Source organism: Eptesicus fuscus, chromosome 12 (assembly GCF_027574615.1).
Source record: "Eptesicus fuscus isolate TK198812 chromosome 12, DD_ASM_mEF_20220401, whole genome shotgun sequence".
Lineage (NCBI taxonomy): Eukaryota > Metazoa > Chordata > Mammalia > Chiroptera > Vespertilionidae > Eptesicus > Eptesicus fuscus.
In genome coordinates this window covers 93000077-93024262 of record NC_072484.1, presented here as the reverse complement: position 1 = coordinate 93024262, position 24186 = coordinate 93000077, and the positions used below count along the sequence as shown (strand labels likewise).

Below are 24186 nucleotides of genomic sequence, written 5' to 3'. Positions count from 1 at the left end.
GTCCGGGGGAGGGTCGGCTCTGGGGTCTTTTCCTAGATCTCAGGTGCCTCGTGCCTGCTCTCAGGGTCCCCCATTTACCGCGGCTCTGGGCTCACGAGGAGCCAGGACTCCTCTTCGTCCCCCACAGTCCTCTGCCCAGATGGGCGGTTCCTGAGCCGTGTCCCATTCCCGGGCCTCCAGCCCCAAACCTCCCGGCCTCCCCTCAGCAGCAGGAAGAAACGATGGTCGAGGTCGATGGTCGGGTTGTCCACGAGTGCGGCCGGCCGAGACGCAGCTGAAAGAATCCCAAACGCCCGGTCCTTCCGGAAAGACGGGTTCTGGGTTCCCATTTCGAAGGCCAGACGCTCGATTGGTCGTCCTCAGTGACCCTTGCCTTGCTGCCTCCCCTTCCCCCCTGCGGGCGCCGCAGGCCAGTGAGTGGACCGACCTCGACTTGGAAATGGAAATCTGAGAAGAAATGTTAACATTGTTCCCAATTTCACCCCCTTCTACCTGTCAGTCCGTGTCCTGAGGGCAGTTGGCGTGGGCTCACAGACGAATCACACGCTTCACCGGCAGAGTGAAGGGGGCGTGTGTGTGTGTGTGTGTGGGGGGGGGGGGGGGGGGGGTTGGGGGTGGATGTGAGCCGAATTTCTAAGTGGGAACCACCTTTTCCTGGCATTTCTCATTGTTTTTATTTCTGTCTTTGTTTTTCCAAACCCCGAGAAATGGAGAAAATGGCAAAATGTATTGTAATTCCTCTCGCTGTGGCTCCTGTCACCGGGCTGGGCCTGGGAACTGAGGTTGCATCAGGTCAGGACTCGCCTCAGCCCGGCCTGCGCGCTCACAGCTCCCCACGCTGCGGGAAGGCCTCTGTCCGGTCCACGCTCCGTTACAGGCCTCCAGACAGGCTCTTCTCATGACACATGTGCCGGAGCACACGCCTGGGCCAGGGGACAAGGCGGGGGGACCGGGCTGTGGAGCCACAGCTGCTGAGACCCTCCGTCCCCTCCGCCTTCGGGAAGGAGGCGCTGACTGAGGACGTGGGCCAGAGCCCGGCCTGGGATCTGCCCGTTCCGCTCCCTCCCCTTTCTCTCCAGCCTCCGCCGCCCCCTTCCGCAGTGCGGCCGGAAAGGGCCTTGGCCAGGGCCTCGGGGTGGCCTGTCCAGGCAAGTGCAGTTTCCTGCGAAATTCCTGAAGTTACACCTAAAATGCCTTCCTGGCCCGTTTTTAGGAAGAAGTAAGTCTAACCTGGGCTGGGCCCCTCTTCACCTGGCCTGCTACTTCGGACACAGACAAGTGGTCCAGGACCTGCTGCAGGTACGCGGATGCTTTAATTCTTACGTGAATTCAGTAGGAAGCGGCCTGGGCATCAGGGAAGCCTGAGGGAAGCCACCTGAGCCAGGATGGCGTATGCCGAGCGGTAGCTCATCACTCAGGCCACGAACTGTTCTTTCCTAAATACAGGAAGTGGGTTAGCCTGAGTCATTAACATCCTATTTTTTTTTAGTCGTTCAATTTTTACAGTGCTGGCTTTTTGAAATTGCGAACGTGGACGTATGAATGAATGAAATATTGTATATTTTCAGTTTTTTTAGCGTAACAGTTAAGGAAAATAACCAAAGCACATTCTATATAATCCTATATAATACAAGGCTAATATGCAAATTGTCCCCTCTACCAGGAGTTTGACCAGGGGGCGGCCCCTCCCCCTGGCCAGCCTCACCCCCAGTTGGCCCCCCCTCACCTCGATTGGGGGTGGGGCTGCCTGGCCAACCTCCTCCATCCCCTTCCCCCGACCGCCTGATCAGCCGGATTGAGCGGCAGGCTGGACCCCACCCGTGCACGAATTCATGCATCAGGCCTCTATTTAAAAAATAGTTACAGAATTTCTTAATGAGCATCATATAATGTAAGACTTCAAATTTCTCAATTCTGTGATTAACAATTTTTCCCATATTAATATTTCTGAAGTTGGATTGCATCTTAAAATTACTGTGCACATTTAAATGGTGGCATCTTTTCCCCCCTAAAAACTTACTAAATTGGTGGCAAAAATACGGTATTTGATTCAGAGATGGTTTGCGTTTCTAAAATATGGCTGTTTCTGAAGTTCAGTGGAGGGCCTAGATTGTTAAAGAAAAGTAGCATTTCATTCTTCTCCCTCCAGCGAGGCTGACCTTGCAGGACGCTGACTGTTTACTTTTGGTATGAAATGAACTTGTTCTCACTAGTGACAACCATTCAGCATTTCAAAGACTTTAAGTTCCGAAATATTTAAGGTATTTTTAAGAAATTACTTCCACGTTGTGTGCTTCTTCACTCGTGACGCTGTTTAACGCTTCCATGTTCCCCAGGCGGGAGCGGAAGTGAACGTTCTGAACGACATGGGCGACACGCCCCTTCACCGAGCGGCCTTCACGGGGCGAAAGGTGAGGACCTCCGTGTTCTGTGTTCCGTGTTCACAAGTGAAGTGTCTGGGAGAGCGGTCACAGGTGTTTTCTCTTTTACAACCAGAGGAATTGCCGCTGGGAAGAGGCACACACGTGTATAAGCCAGCACTTTGGGTGGGAAGGTCCCACATTGTTAGTCGGCGTTGGACAGTGAGGTCGAGTGTGAAGGTCATGAGCCTCCACTCCAGCACCCCTGGTGGGAGCCTGCAGCCTCCCGTGTGCTGCAGGGAGGGGGACCCCGACTGTTCCTTTAAACAGCTTCAGAGGAAAGTGTGCACTGCATGACACGCATGACACGCCTGCTGTGGGGATTGTCGGTGCATTTACATGTCTGTGCGACCATCCCCACATCCGGCTCTGGAACATTCCGTCCCCCACCAAGTTCCCTCAGGCTGTTGGCATTCATTTGCTGCCTCTAGTCCACAGTTAGGCTTCCACTGATTTGCTTTCTGCCTCTAGATCGTTGCTATTCGTAGAGATTTTTTTACAAAAATTTTCATGATTCCATTTATATCTGGCTTCTTTTTGCCTAATATTGTTGGAGTTCACCCATGCTGTAGCATGACTCGGTGCTTAGTTTTTTAAAAAATATTTTTATTGATTCCAGAGAGGAAGGGAGAGGAATAGAGAGAAACATCCACGATGAGAGAGAATCATGGATGGGCTGCCTCCTGCACGCCCCCTACTGGGGATCAAGCCCACAACCTAGGACCCTTCAGTCCACAGGTCGACGCTCTATCCACTGAGCCAAACCAGCTAGGGCCTTAGTTTGTTTTTATGACTGAACTAGTAGCCCATTTGCATGAAGAATCCTGCAAGTGGCTGCTGCGGCCGCGTGTGCTGCCGCTGCCACCCACCGTTGCGGCCGCGGGCCACTGCCGCCCGCCCCGCTCTGCCCTGCCCTGCCCCTCCCCGCCCCGGGTTTCCCTCTGGCAGCCACCTTGCTTTCGCTTTTCCTCCCTCTTCCTTCTAAGTTGTCTTCAGTCTTCACCCCTCCCTCCCTCAGCGTATGCAAATTAACTGCCATCTTTGTTGGGTAATTCACATACTCGCCCTGATTGGCTGTTGGGTGTGGCTTTGGCTGTTGGGCGTGGTTTAGGCATAGCCAAGGTGCGGTCAATTTGCATATTACTATTTTATTAGGTAGGATAATATTATGTTGTGTGGATGATATACCACATTTAAAATTTTAAAAATATGTATTTTTTTATTGATTCCAGAGAGGAAGGGAGAGGGATAGAGAGAGAGAAACATCAGTGAGAGAGAGAATCATTGATGGGCTGCCTCTTGCATGCCCCCCACGGGGGATCGAGCCCACAACCCGGGCCTGTGCCATGACCTGGAATTGCACCAGCAACCTCTGGTGCATGGGATGATGCTCAACCACTGGGCCATCCCGGCCGGGTACACACCTACCACATTCCGATACTTAAATTATTTTACTCCAGGTTCTAAATGATGTGAACACAATGCCATCACGGATTCTAGTTTAATGTTTTTAAGAAAAGGAACAGGAAAGTGCAAAGGAACAATGCAAAGTAAAATGTAGGCCCCACATGAGGACTTTGCAGAAGACCCACTTCGAGCACGTTTCCTGCTGCCTTCGTGAGCACGACAGACACATGTTCCCACCGCGCCCCCCGGGGCGCACACCCGTGAAACCAGCATCGACTCTCCCACGTCCCCGTGCACGCCGCCCGCGCGCTCTCCGTTCCTGCTGCCTGTGAGGCTGTGTGACAGCCCGGTGGTACGGGCCTTGCTTATGGCAATTCCAGTGCATTTGAAATCCTCACAGGACAGGCAGCCCCTTGGAGGAAGTGTGAGTTAGGTCGCCTTTTTCTGACGTCAGAAACCCTTCGCTTTATTGTAAACCTGCTTCCCTAGCGGTGTATCCCAGCAGCTGCCGTCACTTTAGGAAATAGTGCTCTGTCTTACAAACAGCAAAAGTGATTTTTAAAAATCTAGGTCTGTTGGGGAAATTACTTTTGTCAACAGGCTTTGGAAGAACAATGTTAAACGGATCTATCTGCTATAATTTAAATAATATCTTGTTAACATAGTTTGATCACATGAAATCAACTTGGTTAAAAAAAGATAACTTAAAAATTAATTACAGACGTTAGAAGTTGTCTTTGTTCATTGTGGATTGACAGTTTAGGCAGTCATTAATTATGATTAAATTAGTTGAATTCCAGTATTCAATGTATTATAGTTACTCCGTATTCACTTACTGTAGACAAGTCTGTTATAAAAATTCCTACACAGTGCTTTTCTCTATTGTAGAAACTCAGTAGTAGTTAGTACTTTGTAAAAGGGCTATTATACAACAAAGTCTGGGTTTAATAACAGCTAAAAACATTTTTTCTTTTTTAGGAGTTGGTAATGCTTCTTTTAGAACATAACGCCGATCCCACCGTTGTTAATGGGAGTGGACAGAGAGCCAAGGAAGTCACTCACGACAAAGAAATCAGAAACATGCTCGAAGGTAAAGGTCACGACCTCACCCTAGCACTTCCTGTCAGACAGTAACCCCACGTGAGTAGCTTTTCTCTCATCGTAGTCAGGGTTCAGAAGAGGCGTAGCCGTTGCTTCTAACGTGACAAACGTGGACCCGAGCCTGTGCTCTAAGGCAGTGGCCGACCACTGTCATGTACTACCCTTTACCTCTGTGCACACAATAGGCCACAACTGCCTAATCCTCACAGCTTCCAACTACACGGTAGCATTTAGTCTAGTCCAGTGGTCGGCAAACTCATTAGTCAACAGAGCGGCAAACCGCGGCTCGCGAGCCACATGTGGCTCATGAGCCGCGGGTTTGCTGACCCCTGCTTTAAGGGGTGTGATTAGCGAGTCACTGATTAGACACAGAATTATCTCGACGAGAGTTTCCTCAGAGCTTTCAGCTGTGAACTTGATACCACATGGTGGCAAGTTTTGAAAATCTGCTTATCCAGACCAGCTGGCGTGGCTCATTGGTGAGGCATCAGCCTATGATCAGGAGGTCATGGTTCAATTCCTGGTCAGGGCACATGTCCAGGTTGTGGCTCCATCCCCAGTAGGGGGTGTGCAGGAGGCAGCCAATCCATGATTCTCTCTCACCATTGATGTTTTTATCTCTCCCTCTCCCCTCCTCTCTGAAATCAATAAAAAAATATATATTTTTTAAAAAAGAAGTGAATTTGTATCCTTATGTGGAAGTGTGGAAGTATGTGTAAATCTAAACACACTCATGGTTGGTACATTTTCCCACCAGTGCTGTTTCTTGTTGCTGTCCACAGCGAAGGGTTTGGAGGTGTGAACCCCTCTCCCCACGAGCCTACCTTTCCGAGTTAGACATGTCACAGTATTTCAGCTAAGAAAGTACTTCCTAACTCTGTGAGGGTGCCGTGGTGAGTAGTGGGCGAAAGACGTCGGAATTGGAAACCAGTTCCTGTGACGTGAAAGGAGGTGACCTCTGGATCTGACCTGAAGGCAGTGAGAGGAGCAGTGCTGCCTGCCTGTTTCAGGGTCACAGCCCGAGCGCCTCGTGGCTTTCCTCAGCCCGCCGCTGTGTTCTTCATCGGCTTGTGATGGACATGCTGCCGAGTCCTGACTGAGACATATTGTATTTCCCTTTTGCAGCCGTAGAAAGGACTCAGCAAAGAAAGCTTGAAGAGTTACTTTTAGAAGCAGCAAGAGAAGGAAAAACAGCAGAACTCACAGCTCTGGTAAAAAAACAAACAAACAAACAAACAAACAAACAAGGCATTATTTCTTTATTGGAGGCCTGGTGCACGAATTCATGCACGGGTGGGGTCCCTTGGCCTGGCCGGTGATCGGGCTGATCGGGCCATCTCGCCCAGTCCTGATTGAGGCCATTCGGGCCGGCCAGGGGGAGGGACCACAGGAGGTTGGCTGTGGGAGTGCACTGACCACCAGGGGGCAGCTCCTGTGTTGAGCATCCCCTTGGTGGTCAGTGCACGTCATAGCGACTGGTCATTATGGCTTTTATATATATAGACTAGAGGCCCAGTGCATGATTGAATCATGCACGTGTAGGGTCCCCTACATGCTTTTGCTTTCGATCGCGGGGGAGCTGGGTGCCTGTCCGCTGGTGCACCAGGCCTTTCAGAAGCCTCCGGTGTGGCGGAGGCTTCTGAAAGGCCTGGTGCCGGAGCAGACAGGCACCCAGCTCCCCCGCTTTTGATGGTCTGCGGCGGGACGTGAGCTCGCTGCCCCAGAGGCCCCTTCTGTTCCGCAGCACAGCCATGGCGCAGACGCTGAGCTTGCGCTGCCGCCGCTGGTGACACAAGCTCAGTGTCCCACTGGCCCAATCGGCTACCCCGGCCACCCCAAGTCCCGCCCCCTGTGCCTCCTGCTGGCCCAATCGTGGGCGTAGTGGAGTGATGGTAATTTACATATTACCATTTTATTAGGTAGGACTAGAGGCCTGGTGCATGAAATTCGTGCACGGGGAGGGACATCCCTCATGCAATCTGGGACCGCTAGCTCCTAACCGCTGTACTGCCTGCCTTCCAGATAGCCCCTAACCACCATTGCTTGCAGGCCTGATCGCCCCCTAACTGCTCCCCCCTGCCTACTTGATTGCCCCTAACTGCTCCCCCCTGCCAGCCTGATCGCCCCCTAACTGCTCCCCCCTGCTGGTCTGATTGCCCCTAACTGCCCCCCCCCCCCCCCCCCCCTGCTGGCCTGATCACCCCTAACCGCCTCTGCCCTGGCCCCTGTCACCATGGCTTTGTCTGGAAGGACTTCCGGAAGATGTCCGGTCTAATTAGCATATTAACCTTTTATAAATATAGATTTTGCCCCTGAGGACACATTTCCTTAATGTTAACTTTATAACTTAGTAGCTTCGTGGGGCTAAAATACTCAAGTTCATCACAATGGAACACAAGTCTGTAGTTTATTCAGGCTACGTGTGAAATGCTGTTTCCTCTGAATTCCTGATGTGGGTCCCTACCCTACTGAAACCTGCCAGGCTGGGAGCCGGGCTTTTCCAGGCAAGAACTGAACGTGAGGACAGTGTAAGGTGCAGCCTGGTGCAGGCCCTATGCAGGCATGGGGCTCTCTCACTTTGACGGCCGTTTCTTTTTTTTCTTTTCTTTTTAAATATATATATTTTTTTATAGATTTCAGAGAGAAAGGGAGATAGAGAGACAGAAACATCAATGATGAGAGAGAATCATTGATTGGCTGCCTCCTGCACGCCCTCTACTGGGGGGTATTGAGCCCGCCACCCGGGCATGTGCCCTTGGCCGGAATCGAACCTGGGACCCTTTAGTCCACAAGCCAAAACTCTTTCCACTGAGCCAAACTGGCTAGGGCATGACGGCCGTTTCTGAAGGGTCTGCCCAATATCTAGAAGGAAACCTGTGAAGGAGGGACAGTATTTTGGGATATTTGTATCGTGTTGGGACAGACGGACAGCTTTCCTGTTGGGGTGGGGGCCTGGGCCTTCATGGCCCCTGGAGGACAGCCCGGGGGTGACATGGGCGGCTGGTTAGGGAGCAGCAGCCGCTGGGAGCCCGGTGCCAGGAGCGCTGGGAGCCCGGTGCCAGGAGCGCTGGGAGCCAGGCGTGTTGTCTGCGGCTTCGCCGGACGCTCACACCTGCCGGTATTGCTGGGAGAGGTCAGCCTCTGACACCTGATTCTGCATGTCTCTCCCCTCGGCAGCTCAACAGCCCCAACCCTCCCGACGTCAACTGCGCGGACCAGTTAGGGAACACGCCCCTGCACTGCGCGGCTTACCGGGCCCAGAGGCACTGCGTGCTGGCGCTGCTGAAGAGCGGGGCGGACCCCAACCTGCGGAACAGGAACGGTGAGCAGGCGTTGGGCAGGGAGGCTCTCTGTGGGAGTGTCCGTGGGAGTCCCACTGTGCGCCAGCCCTTCGGGCACCGAGGGCTCTGCACTGGGCATGCAGTTCCCTGGCCGGAGGTCAGCATTGCTTTTGGTGTGAGGGCAGGATTCTGTGAACGAAACCCCACTGCCCTCTGCCCGAAGGAGCCATGTCTCCGACGCCTGCGGGTGAACGAAACCACGGAGCGGGGGCCTTCTGCTGTGACGTCTCCGCCGAGTGAGCTGGAAACCCAGCGTGGTTACTGATTCCCCAGTTAACATGTGAGCGGGCTTCTCCCCTCAGGAACACACGGTGTGACCCGCTGTCCCCGTGGGCAGTTCTGTGACTCGACCTCTGAAATTCACCTTGAGCCCTGGGCTGCCCTCCGCCGTCCCGTCTGCTTCCCCGGTGCCGACCCCTGCGGCGTTCACCTGGCTGTCCTTACGGCTGTGTGACGCGTATTCTCGGTTTTCTCTTGCCCACGTTTAGCAGCCACGATCCACACAGCAGCCACGTGGTAGTTTAGAAAGTTTATTATAGAAATGATCAAGGCTCAAAGATAGACGAGTGTCACTGACTGACACATACCGCATCCTCTTTCAGGAATTACCAATAACGACCCCTCCTGGACAGGTGATTTCTTTAGACACGTTTTACATTCAGGAGGATGAGTGCTCCGTCTTAGAACCACGCCCCTGGGCCGGTCGTGTGCCTCTGTGCGCGACACGCCTCCAGGAGGGGTGTGGGAAGGTGTGCGAGTTACATCCTGGAAGAGCTGTTACATAGCTCAGCCCGCAGCACCATCTCCCTGGTAACTAGAGGCCCAGCACGTGAAATCGCGTGTGGTAGCCCGCCCCGCCCACCCGCCCTCATGGTGACCGGTCGTTTGGTCGTCACGGTCGTCATGGACACTGGCTTTTTATATAGAGAGATGGCCAAAGCTCACGTTTCCTGTTACCTTTACAAAGGTGTTAACAATTTGACAGAGTTTAAGCAAAAGTCAGGTCATGTGACTCTTCGATGGGAAACCGTCAGGGGCTTCGCATCCTTTTCAGAACAGAATTCAGGCTCCTGGCAGCGGCTCAGAGGTCTGCCCGCACAGCCCCCCATGAGGCTCTGTCTGCCTCGCTGCCTCCCTCTCCTGCCCCCCCCCAGCCCCCACACCAGCCCCCCCCCCCGCAGCTCCCGCCCCGGCCTCTGGCCACTTCCTTTCCATGTAAACACCCGTCTCCAGGCTGCGCTGGCACCGTCCCTCACCCCCTTCACCCCTGGGCGGAGCACGGCTAATTCTCCGCTGTTTCCGGCTGGTTTACTGACCGTCTTTCTCCTTTTCCATGACCCCCACCGCACTGTTTGCTGTCATGTCCTCCGCTAACTCCCCGGGCCTGTGTCGGTTGGTGCGTCATGGACTCACTCGGAGACCTTGATCCAGGAACACGGCCCAGCACACACCAGGGGGTCAGCGAGCGGGGTTTGACCGGAGGCCGGCGTGGCCCCGGCCGGTCTGCGCTTTGGGCGCATCTGCCTCATGAAGCACCGGAGGGCCGTCTTCTCCCGGGGACGCTGCCTCAGGGAGGGCCGGTGCCGCCCCCGCAGACACGTGCCTGCCCCGCCGGCTTCCCGAGGGCCGAGGGCCGAGAGCCGAGAGCCGAGAGCCGAGAGCCGAGGGCGCGCTCAGGAAGAAGGCGGTGCTGCAGGCGGCGTCACTGAGGGCGGAGCCGCCTTCCTGCGCGGTGTCCGCCGGCCACAGCGTCTCCCCGACCCCCTGTCGCTCCGGCAGCGGGACGCCCCCAGGTCCCGGGGCCCGGCTGCCGCCCGGGGCTGCTCCCGGTCACGGTGACACGCAGGTTGCTTGTCGTCTGGCAGAGCCCCGCGCGGCGCGGAGGCGCCGTTCCCACAGCGTCGCTGGTGCGGCTCTCCACTGCGGCTCCCGTGCCCGTGGCGGGGCCGTCGCCCTTCCGGACCGGAGCTGCCTGCCTCCCGCCGGTCCCGGGCAGCTGGGGGCTGTGGGCACGGCCGGCGGAGAGCTGGCCCTGCGAGGGGAGAGGGGGCTCCCGTGGCTCTCGGAGGGCGGCGGCCGGAGCGCCCCGTCAGGAGGGAGCATGTCCGGATGGGCAGAGGCTGGGCGGGCCCCGCGGGCGGCACGTCACGTCACGTCGCGGCACGTCACGTCACGGCACGTCACGTCGCGGCACGTGTGCCTGTCAGCGGCCCGCGGAAGCCATAGAAGGAGGGAGCGGCTGGCCTGAGCCGGGGAGATGGTGGTGCTGTCCAAGCCCCGGGCCTGGCCGCTCCAGCAGCCGAGGGGCCGACCGGACCGGAGAGCCTGGGGCACAGCGCTCGCTCCGCAGCGTCCCGGCTGCTCTGTCCGCGGACGGCACCGGCCGCTGGGGGCGGGGGGGAGTCTGGGGGGGACGTTCGGGAGGAAAGGGGGGCGCGGAGCCAGGCCAGAGCTGCACTGGGGCAGCTGTGCGGAGTCCTGACGCCGCCCGCCTTGCTTTCCGCAGACCAGAAGCCGCTGCAGCTGGCCCAGGGCGCCGACGTGAAGCAGCTCCTCGCGGGGAACAAGGTGGGCGCGGGGTCGGCGCGGGGTCGGTGCGGGGTCACGGGAATAAGATGGGCGCGGGGTCACGGGAACAAGGCGGGCGCAGGGTCACGGGAACAAGGCGGGCGCGGGAACAAGGCAGGACAAGGCGGGCGCGGGGGTCGGTGCGGGGTCACGGGAACAAGGCGGGCGCGGGGTCGGAGCGGGAACAAGGCGGGCGCGGGGTCGGTGCGGGGTCACGGGAACAAGGCGGGCGCAGGGGTCACGGGAACAAGGCGGGCGCGGGGTCACGGGAACAAGGCGGGCGCGGGGTCACGGGAACAAGGCGGGCGCGGGGTCACGGGAACAAGGCGGGCGCGGGGTCACGGGAACAAGGCGGGCGCGGGGGTCACGGGAACAAGGCGGGCGCGGGGTCACGGGAACAAGGCGGGCGCGGGGGTCACGGGAACAAGGCGGGCGTGGGGGTCACGGGAACAAGGTGGGCGCGGGGTCGGTGCGGGGTCACGGGAACAAGGCGGGCGCGGGGTCACGGGAACAAGGCGGGCGCGGGGGTCACGGGAACAAGGCGGGCGCGGGGTCGCGGGGGGCACCGGGGTCGCTGGAAGTGCATTCACGGCCTCGTTCCCGCAGGCCCTGTACCGAGCGCTGAGGCCGTTCGAAGGTCCCCTCTGGAAGGTGGGTCGGCACTGGGACCTGGAAGGAGGGCTCGGGGTCGTGCTCGGGAAACATTTTCCGGTCATTTCCGAGGGGGCCCCGCCGCCCAGGCAGCCCTGTGTCCTGCTGCCCAGCGTCCGCGGTCTCGCCCTGTCAGGTGGCCACGTCTGCGGGGGAGGGGGCGGTTTTTCTTCCGTGACCAGAGAACCATAGGATTACTGATTGTCAAGAACCATGAACCACGAGGACGGGGGAGATTTAGGCTCCGAGTTGTCACAGCTCACCCACGGGGTCTTTCTGTTCCTGACGTGTTTGCGCGTCTGACTCCGTGGTTTCTGGCCGGAGCTGTGTGAGGGCCTGAGGTTTCCTCGCCCGCGAGCACGCCTCCGTGTTTGAAGTGTGTGTGCTCACGCCGTGTGACATACGTTCAGCATGATTCTCTTTGTCGAGAGGTTCACTCAGGGCGTTGGGGAAATGCCTTGTTAGCCCGCAGCTGGTGTTCCGCGTAAGTGGCCCAGAGCAGGCCTGTGGGCGCGGATCTGTGGGTGGGTATCTCCCTCCGTTCCCTCAGTGGTGCGCCCAGGCTGGAGCGTGTTGCGTGCCCACCGCACGCCTCGCTCAGACGCAGGCTGCCCTGACCCAGCCGCTCACAGCCGGCGTCTGCGCCGGGTCAGCCTGGGCCCTCTGCGTCCCCTAGAGCTCGCGGTTCTTCGGCTGGAGGCTGTTCTGGGTGGTGCTGGAGCACGGCGTCCTGTCCTGGTACCGGAAGCAGTGAGTGGCCGTCACCTTGTTAGTGGTCGTGCCCGGTGGGACGATGGGACCTTTTCACTGATCTCTCCTTTCACCGTGATCGTTCATTGTTTATTTTGAAGGCCCGACGCCGCTCGTAAGATTTACCGCCAGGGGTGCAAGCACCTCACGCAAGCCGTGTGCACGGTAGGACGACACGCATCTTGGCTCACACCAGGGAGTCGGTTCGGCAAGCGATGGCCCGGCCGCATGTGTATAAGCTGCCTCGGCAGACCCGGGTGGGACGTGCTGGCGGCCACGGAATGGGGGGTCTCCACTCTAAACGCACCAGCTTTGGTTGATCCTCACGTGTTGCGGGGCGAGAGAGGAGTGATCCAGGAACATGTGTAAGACATACATGTGCATGGAGCGGGTGGGGCAGAGTGGGTTACAGTCGTTCAGTGCGAAACAAGCCGGTGAGTAAGTAATGTTTAAGAAAGAGCTGTTTGACCTACTTCTGCCCCGTGCTGGGTGGGTGTGGTCACGTGTGCATGTGCACATGTGTGTTTATGCATGGGTAAAGGAGGACAATGGGATGGGAGGTTTCCTGGTGCTGATAAGCCCGTGTCGGAGCAGGAAGCTCGGGCTCTGAGCTTAGGAGACAGCCAGCTGCTCTGTGGAGGCGGCCTGAGCCGAGCCTGGACGCAGTCCCTGGTGTCCCCACCAGGTGTCCTCATGTGTCAGCTGCCGCAGGGCCTGCCCGCTCAATGTTGGTGCCCCTCTCTCTTATTTTTTAAATATGTTTCAATTGATTTCAGAGAGGAAGGGAGAGGGAGAGAGAGAGAAACATCAATGATGAGGGAGAATCATCAGTTGGCTGCCTCTTGCACACCCCCACGGGGACCGAGCCCGAAACCTGGGCATGTGCCCTGACCGGGAGTCGAACCCTGACCTCGTGGGTCACAGGTCGCGGGTTGTCATGAAGCTTCTGTGTGATGTGCGCGAGTGGTGGTGTCTCACTGCCTTCTTGTCTCCAGGTCAAACCCAGTGACAGCTGCCTCTTCTCCGTTAAATGCTTCGATGACACCGTTCACAGCTTCAAGGTCCCTAAGAACAGCCCTTCGCAGGCAAGAGAGGTGATTTGTGGGTTCCTGAGTCTCCTAAACCCAAAGGGCGATTAGAGACAAAGCGCAGAAGCCCATAGCGACACCCCACGCCTCGCTGGGCCACCTTTCTAATTGGGGGGCTGGACGCTTCTGAGGTTTGGCTGATGCGTCGGTGCTCCGCCCGCGTGGACCTGCCGGTACTTCTGTTCATGACGTTTCTCATCTGATTCTGGGAAGGTAAAGGGCCTCCCATTTGGGAAACAGCCTGAATGGGTGTGCAGTTTGCCCCCCACTTTGTGTGAGGAAACAGAAGGCCATGAGATGGCTCCGCCCACTCTCTCCAAGGTCACGGCCAAGGGTGGAGCCGACCAGCTAGCTGCTCTGGTTCATGCCCTTGTGGACTCAGGTCTTCTTTTTGGTAAATTGAACAATAGCAGCAGCAAGAGAGTTAGGGTTCAGGTGACAGGAACTCACAGTGCGGTCCCCTAAATGGAGAGGCGTGCTCTTTATTTTTTAAAATATATTTTTATTGATTTCAGAGAGGGAAGGAGAGAGAGAGAGAGAGAGAAACATCAATGATGAGAGAGAATCACGGATTGGCTGCCTCCTGCACGCCCCCCACTGGGGATCGAGCCCACAACCCGGGCATGTGCCCTGGGAATCGAGCTGTGACCTCCTGGTTCATAGGTCAACGTTCAACCACTGAGTCAAGGTGGCCGGGCGAGCGGCCCTGTTCTTTTAGATCAAAGCAGCATTCACAAGCCTCTTGTTTCAGTAAGTTGTATAAAGGTTGAGAGAAGCTGTCTTCCACCGTGGTTAACTGTGGCCCCACACGGAACCCTGAATAATGCAAATCATGACAGTCCCAACATTTCATAAAATGGAGGGTTTGGCCCCTAATAATACTACAATGAGGACTAAGGAAGACAGGTGTTTTAGGGCAAATATTCGGTCTTTTTGTCAAGTCACTGATTTTTTAGAAAACATAGTCAAAATTAAAGCATGAAGGTAATTGTTGGTTCTCTGAAAATGATCTGAGTTTCTTATGCTTATAATTTGATCACAAGTTAGTAAAATTGTTTTTGGATACATTATTATGCAATAACTTGTTTAACAGTTTTGAGAACCTAGTATTTTAAGTGCAAAACTCTACCCATTACTTAGTTTTTGTAATGGGTTTGATTATTAATATCAATGAATATATAAACTTATAGATGATATTTTAAAAAAATACTGGGAATTTTTTGGAGTGCAAGTTATAAATTGGTACATTTTATGTAAATTAATTTACACTTGAAATGAGTAAGTTATGTAATATATAAAATATACTTCAATAAACTTGCAGAAATATTGTGAAAAGCAGTTTTTGTGAATATTTTAAAAAATCATTTTCTCATTTGATAGTTGTTTCTAATTTTTTCCAATTATACACAGCTATTGGTCTGTTCTGCTGACCTAAAAAAAAAATCAATATTTTATTTATTATTACTGCTATATATTATAAGAAATTAATTTTTTATTTTACCTTTATTTTTTTCTCAGAATTAAAAAAAATCTAGACGTATTATAGATAAGAGACGTGTATCATTATTTCATTGTTGGGTTTTTTTTTTTAGGCCATATAAACTTTACGCTTTCCAGGTCATTGTCATATTACCTCTTTTGAGTAAAAATGCATTTTCCTTTAATTAATTTATTTTTTAATTAAAAATATTTTTATTGATTTTAGAGAGGAAGGGAGAGAGAGAGAGAGAAACAGCAATGATGAGAGAGAGAGAGAGAGAATATCAATGATGAGAATCATTGATCAGCTGCCTAATGCACACCCCCCACTGGGGATTGAACCCTCAACCGGGCTTGTGCCCTGACTGGCAATCGAACCGTGACCCCCAGGTTCATAGATTGATGCTCAACCACTGAGCCTCACTGGCCGGCACATTTCCCACTAAGTTGCCTGTTCGGGTTCTGCAGGACTGGCTGGAGGCGATCGAGGAGCATGCGGCCTACAGCACGCACTACTGCTCCCAGGACCAGGTGCCGGACGACGAGGAGGAGGAGGAGGAGGCGGGCTCTGCCGGGGACCTGCAGGAGTCCCTGGAGGTGAGTAGGAAGCTTGCGGCCTCTCAGCCGGCTCTCCGTCAGGGCCACCAGGAACTGAGAATGTTTTTAAGTGAGACTTTGAGATTAGGAGTTCTGGCCACGGACATGGCATTGCTCTTTGTCCAGTAACGGCCTCTAATCCTGTGCGTTGTGGTGACACTGTCCTGTGGCACCGTGTCTAAGCATGGGACCCCGCGTCTTCCCTGTTAACGTGAACGTTGTGCCGATGGCTCCTCCCTTGGAGGACTGTCCAGCAGGGGGCGCCCGGCCCACTGCCGTTGGTGACCTCACTGCTCTTGCAGTTGAAATGGTGCAGCCAGTGTGCCTGCTGGCCTGCGGCTTACCTGTTACTCGGTCGGTGGGACGGACTGACGGACGGACAGAGCCCCTGCAGTCTGTGCTCTATTGGTCAGGCGAGGGGAGCGTTGGGCAGAGCGCGGGGCCTCGTTGGCAGGGACAGCGATGCCTCGTCCTTTATCTGCCCACAGAGGAGTAAGTAAGGACACGAGTGGGATTTTGTTCTTGGCTCTACCTTTTAGGTGAGCATGGGGTTGGAGGAATTATTATGAAGAGAGGAACCTGCGTTTCAGTCCAAATCATTGTATCAGAGAATATGAATTTGCTTACTAAATGTAATCTGTTTTTTTTTACATATATATGTATTTTTAAAAATATATATTTTACTGATTTTTTACAGAGAGGAAGGGAGAGGGATAGAGAGTTAGAAACATCGATGGGAGAGAAACATCGATCAGTTGCCTCTTGCACACCTCCCACTGGGGATGTGCCCGCAACCAGGGTACATGCCTCTGACTGGAATCGAACCTGGGACCAGGCTGACGCTCTATCCACTGAGCCAAACAGGCCAGGGCTATATATGTATTTTTATTGATTTCAGAGAGGAAGGGGGAGAAAGAGAGAGAGAAACATCAATGTTGAGAGAGAAGCATTGGCTCCCTCCTGCACGCCCCCTACTGGGGATGGAGCCCGCAACCCGGGCCCGTGCCCTGACCGGGAATTGAACCCTCACCTGGTTCATAGGTGGGTGCTCAGCCCCTGAGCCACACCCACCGGCTGCTTTCTAGATTTCATCGCACTTGAGGTCAGGGAGCCTTTAGCCCGTGGCAAGCACTTCCAGGTTGGGGGCTGTCGCCGTATCTCTGACCAACAGAATTTAAATGCTCATTCTGTGACTCTTCACTCCATGCGGCTTCTGAAGGTGGTCTCACTAGGTGAACTCTGAAGTGAGGGTGTGGGAGGCCGGCCCAGCAGGCCCTGGGCTCCGGGTCTTAGGGCGCCAGGGCCTTCTGGGGCCAGCTCTGGCGCCTGTGGCTTCAGAAAGGAGGTCAGGGATTCGGACGGGACACTCTTCTACCCCCGATTGCCATCAGCGCACCCTCTTCCCTCGGCCTCCCTCTGGACTGGAAAGGGGGCCTGCAGGAAGGGGGAGGTGAGCTCAGGCTGGAACAGCCGACGGTGGTGTGTGCTGCTTTTGGTCTCGATTTTCTCCCCTCGACATGAGGGCCTCCAGTTTTACAGCGTGTCCCCCCAGCTGTCCGTCTGTCCCTGCCTGAGGCCAGTCCTGGAAATGGCGGCCTCCTGCCACTGGGGAATATTTCGGAAATGACAATTGGGGGAGAAATCCACCCACGGTACTGGCATAGAACTGTACAGTACCTACCAGGCGTGCAAATAAGTCAGAATCAGATTAACTCAGTGCTTCCTTTTCACGGGCACCGTCGGGTGCTCAGTGCCACCTGGGCTGTGCCGCGGGCACCGAGACAAGGCTGCCATCATCGTGGGAGTCCTGTGGGCACCCGCCCGCCCTTGGACTCGGGGGACGCTCGAAAAGCGGGGTTCTGTGTTGGACACGTCTTGGTTCTGCAGGATCAGGAGTAATGAGCGGATGCTGCTGCATTTTAACCGAATGAGAAAGTGATATCAAACTTTTCTGATTTAAGAATAAATTACCCTAATTACAGTGAACATGAGAGAGAGGACTGTGGTCGGCACGGGGCCGGGAAGTGCAGATGGCGTGTGCATGCAGGGACGAGGCGGTGTGCACGTGGCGAAGTGGGAAGGGCGAGCTCTGAAACGCGTTGCCTAACGTGCTTCCGCCGGAGAAGAGAAGCAGGCCGCGCGCTCAGGTCTGCGCGGGCTTCGTCCTCCCGGGAGATGGGTCGGCATCCGCTGTTGCCTGGAGGCTGCGAAGGGGCAGCAGGCCTCGGCTGACGGTGTGTGAGGAGGAGCTGTGGTCTGTGTGCTTGTGAAGTGTCTGTCCCACAGCAACCCGGGAAGGCCGAGAGCAGCCGTGCGATCCCCAGGCCGCAGCAAGGACGGGCGGAGGGACTGGCTGCGACGGCAGCAGGGGGGCCTCGGGGCCTCGGAGAGGAGTGGGGTGCTGGCTGCTTCCTCGGAGGAGCGTCCTCGGTCTGCGACCATGCAGTTCGGTGTTTAAAGTGACGCAGTCGTGTTTATACAGTAAACGGCTCGATTGGATGTCTTCAGCCGGATGAGTTCTGATACACGTCCCGCCTGCCAGGCAGCCGTCCTTGGGGATGGAGAGGCTCTTCTCCCTCGCAGAGCCCATGCCCCTGCCCGACGCTGCCCCTGCCCCCACGGTGCCCCTGCCCCCATGGTGCCCCTGCCCCACGGTGCCCCTGCCCCCATGGTGCCCCTGCCCCCACGGTGCCCCTGCCCCCATGGTGCCCCTGAGGCAGCGTCCGGGTTGCCTGTTCCCGAGGGTTAGTCAGCGGAGTCTCTTGTCTGCGCCCTTTGGTGCCGACCTCTCACGCGCCGCCTGTGTCCGTCATCTGCTGCCTTGGACAGGAGTGGCAGCGGCTGCTCCTGGCTGCTCACCCACAGGTGGAGGTCCTCGCCCAGCCCGAAGGAAGGACTCCTCCCGCTCTGTCCCACCTCCCGGAGGCCCCTCCTGGGGACAGGTGGCAAGCTGGCCTGCAGGGCAGGGACCATAAAGTGGTCATCGTCAGCTCAGTCAAACAAAGCCAACAGCTGGCTCCTGGGTGAGCGGAGGGCGGAGCAGGAGGCCTGGCTGTGGGTGGGGCTCACTGCTCCCCTGGCCCCGTGGGCCCATGTCCGTGAATCCGTGTCTGTGTGTCCGTGTCACAGGCCCCGGTCCATGGGTCTATGTCCGTGGGTCCGTGCGTCTGTGTCTGTCCGTGTGCGTGTGTCCGTGTCCACAGGCCACGGTTCGTGGGTGCGGTGCTGGTGCTGTGCTCTGTGCCCGGAGGATGTGGCTTTAAGGTACGCCACGCCCGGTGTTGGAACACGGCTCCTCGGTGGCCCCTGGCTGTGGAACCAATAGGAATTAAAACCTAAAAGCAGTGCCGTAGTTGCCACCCGGTGAACAGCTTGGACGGCGAAAATGAGGCTCCACGCTGGGCTCTCAGAGCGCACAGGCCTTAGCTTCGTAAACGGTTCTCGGGCTTCAGATGGAACCGACAGCCGCGGAGAAGAAATGCAGCTGGAGATCGCTCTGCCCCACTCGCCTGCTTCCTTCCTTTTCCGTGTCAGTCACATGGCACTGGTCGCTGATGGCAGGGCCCCCTGGTCCCACCCGGACCCGAGTGCCTGGAGGCGACCCCCGCCAGCTGGTCTGGAGCCGGTTGTCATCAGGAATGTCATTGGAGTCCGGTGGACGGCGAGGGGAGGCGGAGAGAGGCAGGTGTCGAGGACGATGCGTGGGAGTGGCTCTGGTCCTGGGTCGGCTCCTCGGGGACCAGCGTGCTTACTCTGGTTTGCCGTCTGCAAGTGAGGCCAGTTCTCGCTTTAGTGCGCCTCGCTCTCCCACGGAAGGAAAGCGGAAACTGACCTCGCTGTGCCTGGAGCGGGGGAGGTCGGAGCGAAGAAGGCGTGGTTTCCGTGTGGTCGCAGCGCAGGCCTCAGCCCCCAGATCCACTTGTCTCCCCCCGCCCCCCATTCGCCCCGTGAGATACCATTCGCCCCATGAGAGATTGCCCAGTAACCACGGCACGTCGGAGGGGTTTCGATGGGCCGTGTGGGAGGCTCTCTCAGAACAAGAGAACTTTACGTTGTTAGAACTCAAAACAGAGTCATGCAGACTTCCGAGAGGACAGCCACCGCCCGTCAGTCACGTGCTCCGGCTGACCCCTTCGTGGCTGAGCTGAGCAGTGCCGGCTTCCCCAGGGAAAAGGCCGGGTGTCCCGGGGCTCACAGGTCCAGTTGGGGGGTCACGAGGCCAGTGGTTGGCGTGGAGATGAGCAGGGCAAAGGCGGGGAGAGCCACGAAGGGGAAGTTCTTCTCGCCGCACAGTGGGCTCTAATGAGGCCAAGGCTCTCGGCACAGAGGTGATCACTCCCATGACCACCCACCACACAGCCACCGCTTTCTCGCTCAGTCTCCCCTCTTTAAAGGGAAACCATAAGTAAAATTACCTCTGAAGTCACATTGTTCACAAAATGGGCGGATTTACCTGATCGCTCATTTTGGACTCCAGATACACACTCAGGCGGATGCAGTGTCACGGGGGCGCTCTGCCTGCGTGGCTGTTCTACCTGGAAACGGAGACCTTTCGCGTGACGGGAAGGGTTCTATCTGTCATTGACGTCACCTCCTTGTCATAAGCTTCTTGCTGAGAGCGTGTCCTTAGCGTGTCTGACTCTGTGGGGACGGCCGCGGTTAGCTCGCTGAGTGGCTCAGTGTGTGATTCCACGTGCTGGCACCCTCTGGACTTTTTAAGTTTCAAAGACACAGTCAGGGATGCATTGGGTAATTTCTCGATGGACTTAAGCCCATTAGCAGTGGTGCCGAGTTAGGCACCGGCTGCCTTGGACATGCGTGCGTGGGGGGTGGGGGTGGGAGCAGCGAGTGCCTCGTCCGTGCCCACACAGCAGGTTCTGACTGTGCTTGGAGTTTAGAAACTCTTGCTTCTGTTACTCAGTAGTGATTGGCTGTTACATCCAGGCCGGAGCGCCGTATCCCTCGCCGTTTGCTCTCTGTCAGGACTATGTATGAGTTCTAGTGTATCCACCTGTGAACTGAACGTTTGGACGGAACATCAGAACATCTGTAAATAGAAGTTTTTAATGGCTCATTTTCACTTTGTCTCTTTCTGTTGTTTTTCTTTCCCAGAAAGCGCAGGCATGCCGGCAGCGCCTCGATGGGGAACTCTCCAGCTTTCTCCAGATGATGAAGGAGTGTGATGTGGCTAAAGGTAAAAACCACCAAAAACCAAAGACGGGCACTAACGCCAGCCCCCGCCTCTCACACAGCCTTTCTCCTAGACGTCGGCCTCGGCAGTTCTGCTTGGCTGTATATTCAGATAATTTTTCGTTGTGAAGTCAGTTCTCCGTTTGATAAAACCATTTTGAAGTTTTAAGAGGGCTATTTAAAATTTTTTCTTATGGAGGAGGCTTGCCCTTTAGGTTAAAATGTTTTTATTCTTTTAAGAAAAAGAAAAACAGAGTCAAAGTTACCATCTTGGGGCTGGAAATCCACTTTGGCTGTGTGGTCGGAATCCCGCATGTGGAGCTGCCATGAGGGTCCTGGCGTGGCCCTGGCTCTGCCCCCCACGGGCTCTGCCCCCCACGGCTCTGCCCCCCAGGGCTCTGCCTGAAGAGCCATTTCCCCCGTGAGTGAGGCCGGCGGTCTCCAGGGCTGGGCCTTGGATTCTGCGAGTGCATGAGCTTGTCTGCTGATGGCGGCCCGCCTTCACCTTCCGTGTCTTCCCTCTCCGCTAGTTATGAATTATTGGGGGTTGACTACAGATCCTTCAGAAACACAACCCGATGTGAAATGCCTTGTCAGAGCCAGCACCACAATGCGAGTTGGAGGTGTCACTGGACTTCGTACCTGAAGGAACTGCTTCTTAGACTGACGGTGCGGTCTCTAGCGTGTGATTGCTTCCGTTCTCCGAGGTGCTCACTAGCGATCCGTGTTCAGCATGAACTGGTGTCACTCTGAGCTCCCAGGCTCCGTGTACGTGCCCGAGACTGTGAGGAGAGGTCACCGTCAGAGGAACTGGTGTAGCCGCTCCGTCTCCAGATGCGCCTCGGGCATCCCTCCAGCCCCACAGGATTGGTTATGTCAGCAGGGACCGCGGTGGGAAGACAGCGGTTAGGACATGGATGGCGAATTGCGCTGGAATAGTGTGTGAGCGCTGTCCATCCGCGGTGGACTTCAAGAAGTCATCGCAGCTTCACTCGCTAGAATTCACCCCTGCAGGCTCTGTAGTGTATGCGTAGAGTTATGCTCAGACCATCAGCCAGCAATGGGCTCTTAAAACACCATCTTTGCCAAGAACCATCCAAGGCAAGAAGAGAAATAGCAACATTTAAAAGATGTAGCCCTAGCTGGTTTGGCTCAGTGGATAGAACGTCAGCCTGAGGACTGAAGGGTCCCAGGATTGATTCCGGTCAAGGGCATGTGCCCGGGTGGCGGGCTTGATCCCCAGTGAGGGGCGTGCAGGAAGCAGCCGATCCATGATTCTCCATTGATGTTTCTATCTCTCTATCCCTTTCCCTTCCTCTCTGAATTCAATAAAAAAAAAATTAGAAAAAAATGTAGGACCACAGTGAGATGAAATATAAAGATTAATTCCCACTGCGCCAAAGAAAAGAATCACATCAGAACTGCAGTCCAATCAAGTTTTTGGTAAACCCGAGTCCGCTCTCTCGGCTCGGATTCGCTGTGCGCGCCTCTCACCGCAACGGCGAGCCTGGTGTGGCCCTCGCGGTGACACGCTCAGACCTCGGAGACACTGCGTTCTGTGCTGCCTCCGGGAACTCGAGACGTTTACCTGTGACCTCAGCCTGGTCCACGCGCCACAGTCGCCTTACAAACATGACGTCTGCAGGACGGTGCAGCACCAGACCTCCTCCCGGGAACACGCGTGAACGGGTGAGGGCGGTGGTGCTGGAAGCCCCGCCCCCTGCTCCACGCGCCTCAAGATGCAAAACTACAACGTGAGTGGACAGAGTCCAGATGTCAGGGTCGAAATGGCTAACATTTTAGTGCAAAACTGTTTGAACGCTAAGACTCGGTCCCTGCTTCCTCGCTTAGACGGCTGCCGTTACCATTACCGTCAGCTCTCCCACCTCAGCCCGCCCGCTGCTCCCGAGCCCGCCGGCCCCCCCCACTCCCCCTCCTGCCAGGAGGGAGCGAGTCAGAGGCTTTCAAGAACGCTTCCAGCTGAGTTCTGTGAAACGCTGCGTGTTGCTTGGAGGTTAATTTTAGAAAGATGCTTTTTGGGTCGTACTTTTTCTGTTGAAAAAACCTTCTGTGGGTCCTGGCAGCAGAGAATAAAACGCAGCTCCCTCCTGCGTTCGAGGACTGGGAGCCTCACGGCCCGGCTTTCTAGCTTCCTGTCACTGCTCTCGCCAGGGCCCTGTGGGCCCTGTGAACCAAACGCCTGTCTCTGTCCGAAGCGTCCTCTGAAAGGCTCCTTCCTCATCCTCGTGAGTGGCCCGCGCCTGCTTCCCGGGATGGAGCCGACGGGCTCTGGTCGCACGGCCGCTGGAGGGTCCCAGGAGGCAGCGTTGCAGCCTCTGCCCGTCTCTGCCCACAGCCTGGCAGCCTCTGCCCGTCTCTGCCCACAGCCTGGCTGCGGAAAAGCCAGAACCACCCGGCAGCGCAGCCCGGGGGCTTCCTGAGGCGGGCAGCCCTCTGTCCTCCAGACGCCCCCCTCGCGCCCTCAGGAACGCCAAGTCTGCGTGTGGGGCATTTACACGTGACCACACGCTTCATCGCCGAAGGGTTGTGGGGATTGGATCTGGGTGGACGCATGTTCGTGTTGTTGATCCTGTGGCTGCATGTTGCTGAGCTATACTCCACGTGCCCCTCGCGCACACGTCACTGCACGCTAACAGCATGGAAGTGCGTCCCTGGTTAGAAAGCAGAATCACTTCGCTCTAACGGAGACCTCGCGGGAGAGGCACCTCCTTCACTTACAGCCTTTCATCGGGACCCGGGGCTTCAGGCAGCCCAGTCCCCGAATCCGCCCTTCCCGCCCTCCCCCTCCCCGCCTTGCCACACCGTCTCCCGCAGGGCCCACTGCAGCGGCCCCCGGACGGGCCCAGATCCCCCGCCGCCTCAGCCCTGCGGGGATCCTTCTAGAACACAGTGGCCGCTGTCCTCTTTGCGGAACACCCACTCGCTCACAGGTCTCGCTTAGAAGGAGGCCAAGCCGAGCTGAGGACCACCAGTCCTGCCGGTCCCTTCCCTCTGCCCCTGCCGGCTCCGTCCCCCAGGGAGACCCTGGCCTCGCCCAGACCTGGAGGCACGGGGTCTCTTCCCACCGCGCCATTCCGTCTCTGATGTCTCTGCGCGTTCCCTCCCCGCATCCTGCCCGGCGCTAAGCAGGCCACAGCGTTCTCCGTGAGGACAGCCACGGCCCTCGGCTGGCCTCCCTGCCCAGCTTCACCTTCCTCTGCTTGCTCCGGAATGTTCCAGGCCACAGCGTTCTCCGTGAGGACAGCCACGGCTCTGGGCTGGCCATCTGCCCGGCTTCACCTTCCTCTGCTTGCTCCGGAATGTTCCAGGCCACAGCGTTCTCCGTGAGGACAGCCACGGCTCTGGGCTGGCCATCTGCCCGGCTTCACCTTCCTCTGCTTGCTCCCGGAGTGATGCTCCCGGAATGTTCCAGGGTGTGGCTGGGGGGTGGTCCCGGGGAAGCTTCTGAACATGAAGAGTTACTTCCAGGCTCAGGGAGAGGAAGCGTCTGGAACAAGGTCTGGAGGCCTGTTTCTAGGAAAAGAGACCTTCGCAGGAAGCGCGCCCGCGGGAACCTGCGAGGTTGCGAACCGA

The 24186-nt window shown here is 56.4% G+C and overlaps 1 protein-coding gene across 2 annotated transcripts in view; it reads left to right on the top strand.

Moving 5' to 3' along the window:
• Positions 1-24186, top strand: part of OSBPL1A (oxysterol binding protein like 1A) — a 103982-nt gene that overhangs the window by 6323 nt on the left and 73473 nt on the right. For both annotated transcript variants that reach the window (XM_054723624.1, XM_054723625.1), the window contains exons 3-14: positions 1214-1299; positions 2337-2411; positions 4806-4917; positions 6054-6139; positions 8106-8250; positions 10776-10837; positions 11444-11488; positions 12165-12238; positions 12340-12403; positions 13234-13332; positions 15274-15402; positions 20515-20596. In XM_054723624.1, coding sequence (XP_054579599.1) covers positions 1214-1299; positions 2337-2411; positions 4806-4917; positions 6054-6139; positions 8106-8250; positions 10776-10837; positions 11444-11488; positions 12165-12238; positions 12340-12403; positions 13234-13332; positions 15274-15402; positions 20515-20596 — 1059 coding nt within the window. The remainder of the gene's footprint in view (positions 1-1213; positions 1300-2336; positions 2412-4805; positions 4918-6053; positions 6140-8105; positions 8251-10775; positions 10838-11443; positions 11489-12164; positions 12239-12339; positions 12404-13233; positions 13333-15273; positions 15403-20514; positions 20597-24186) is intronic.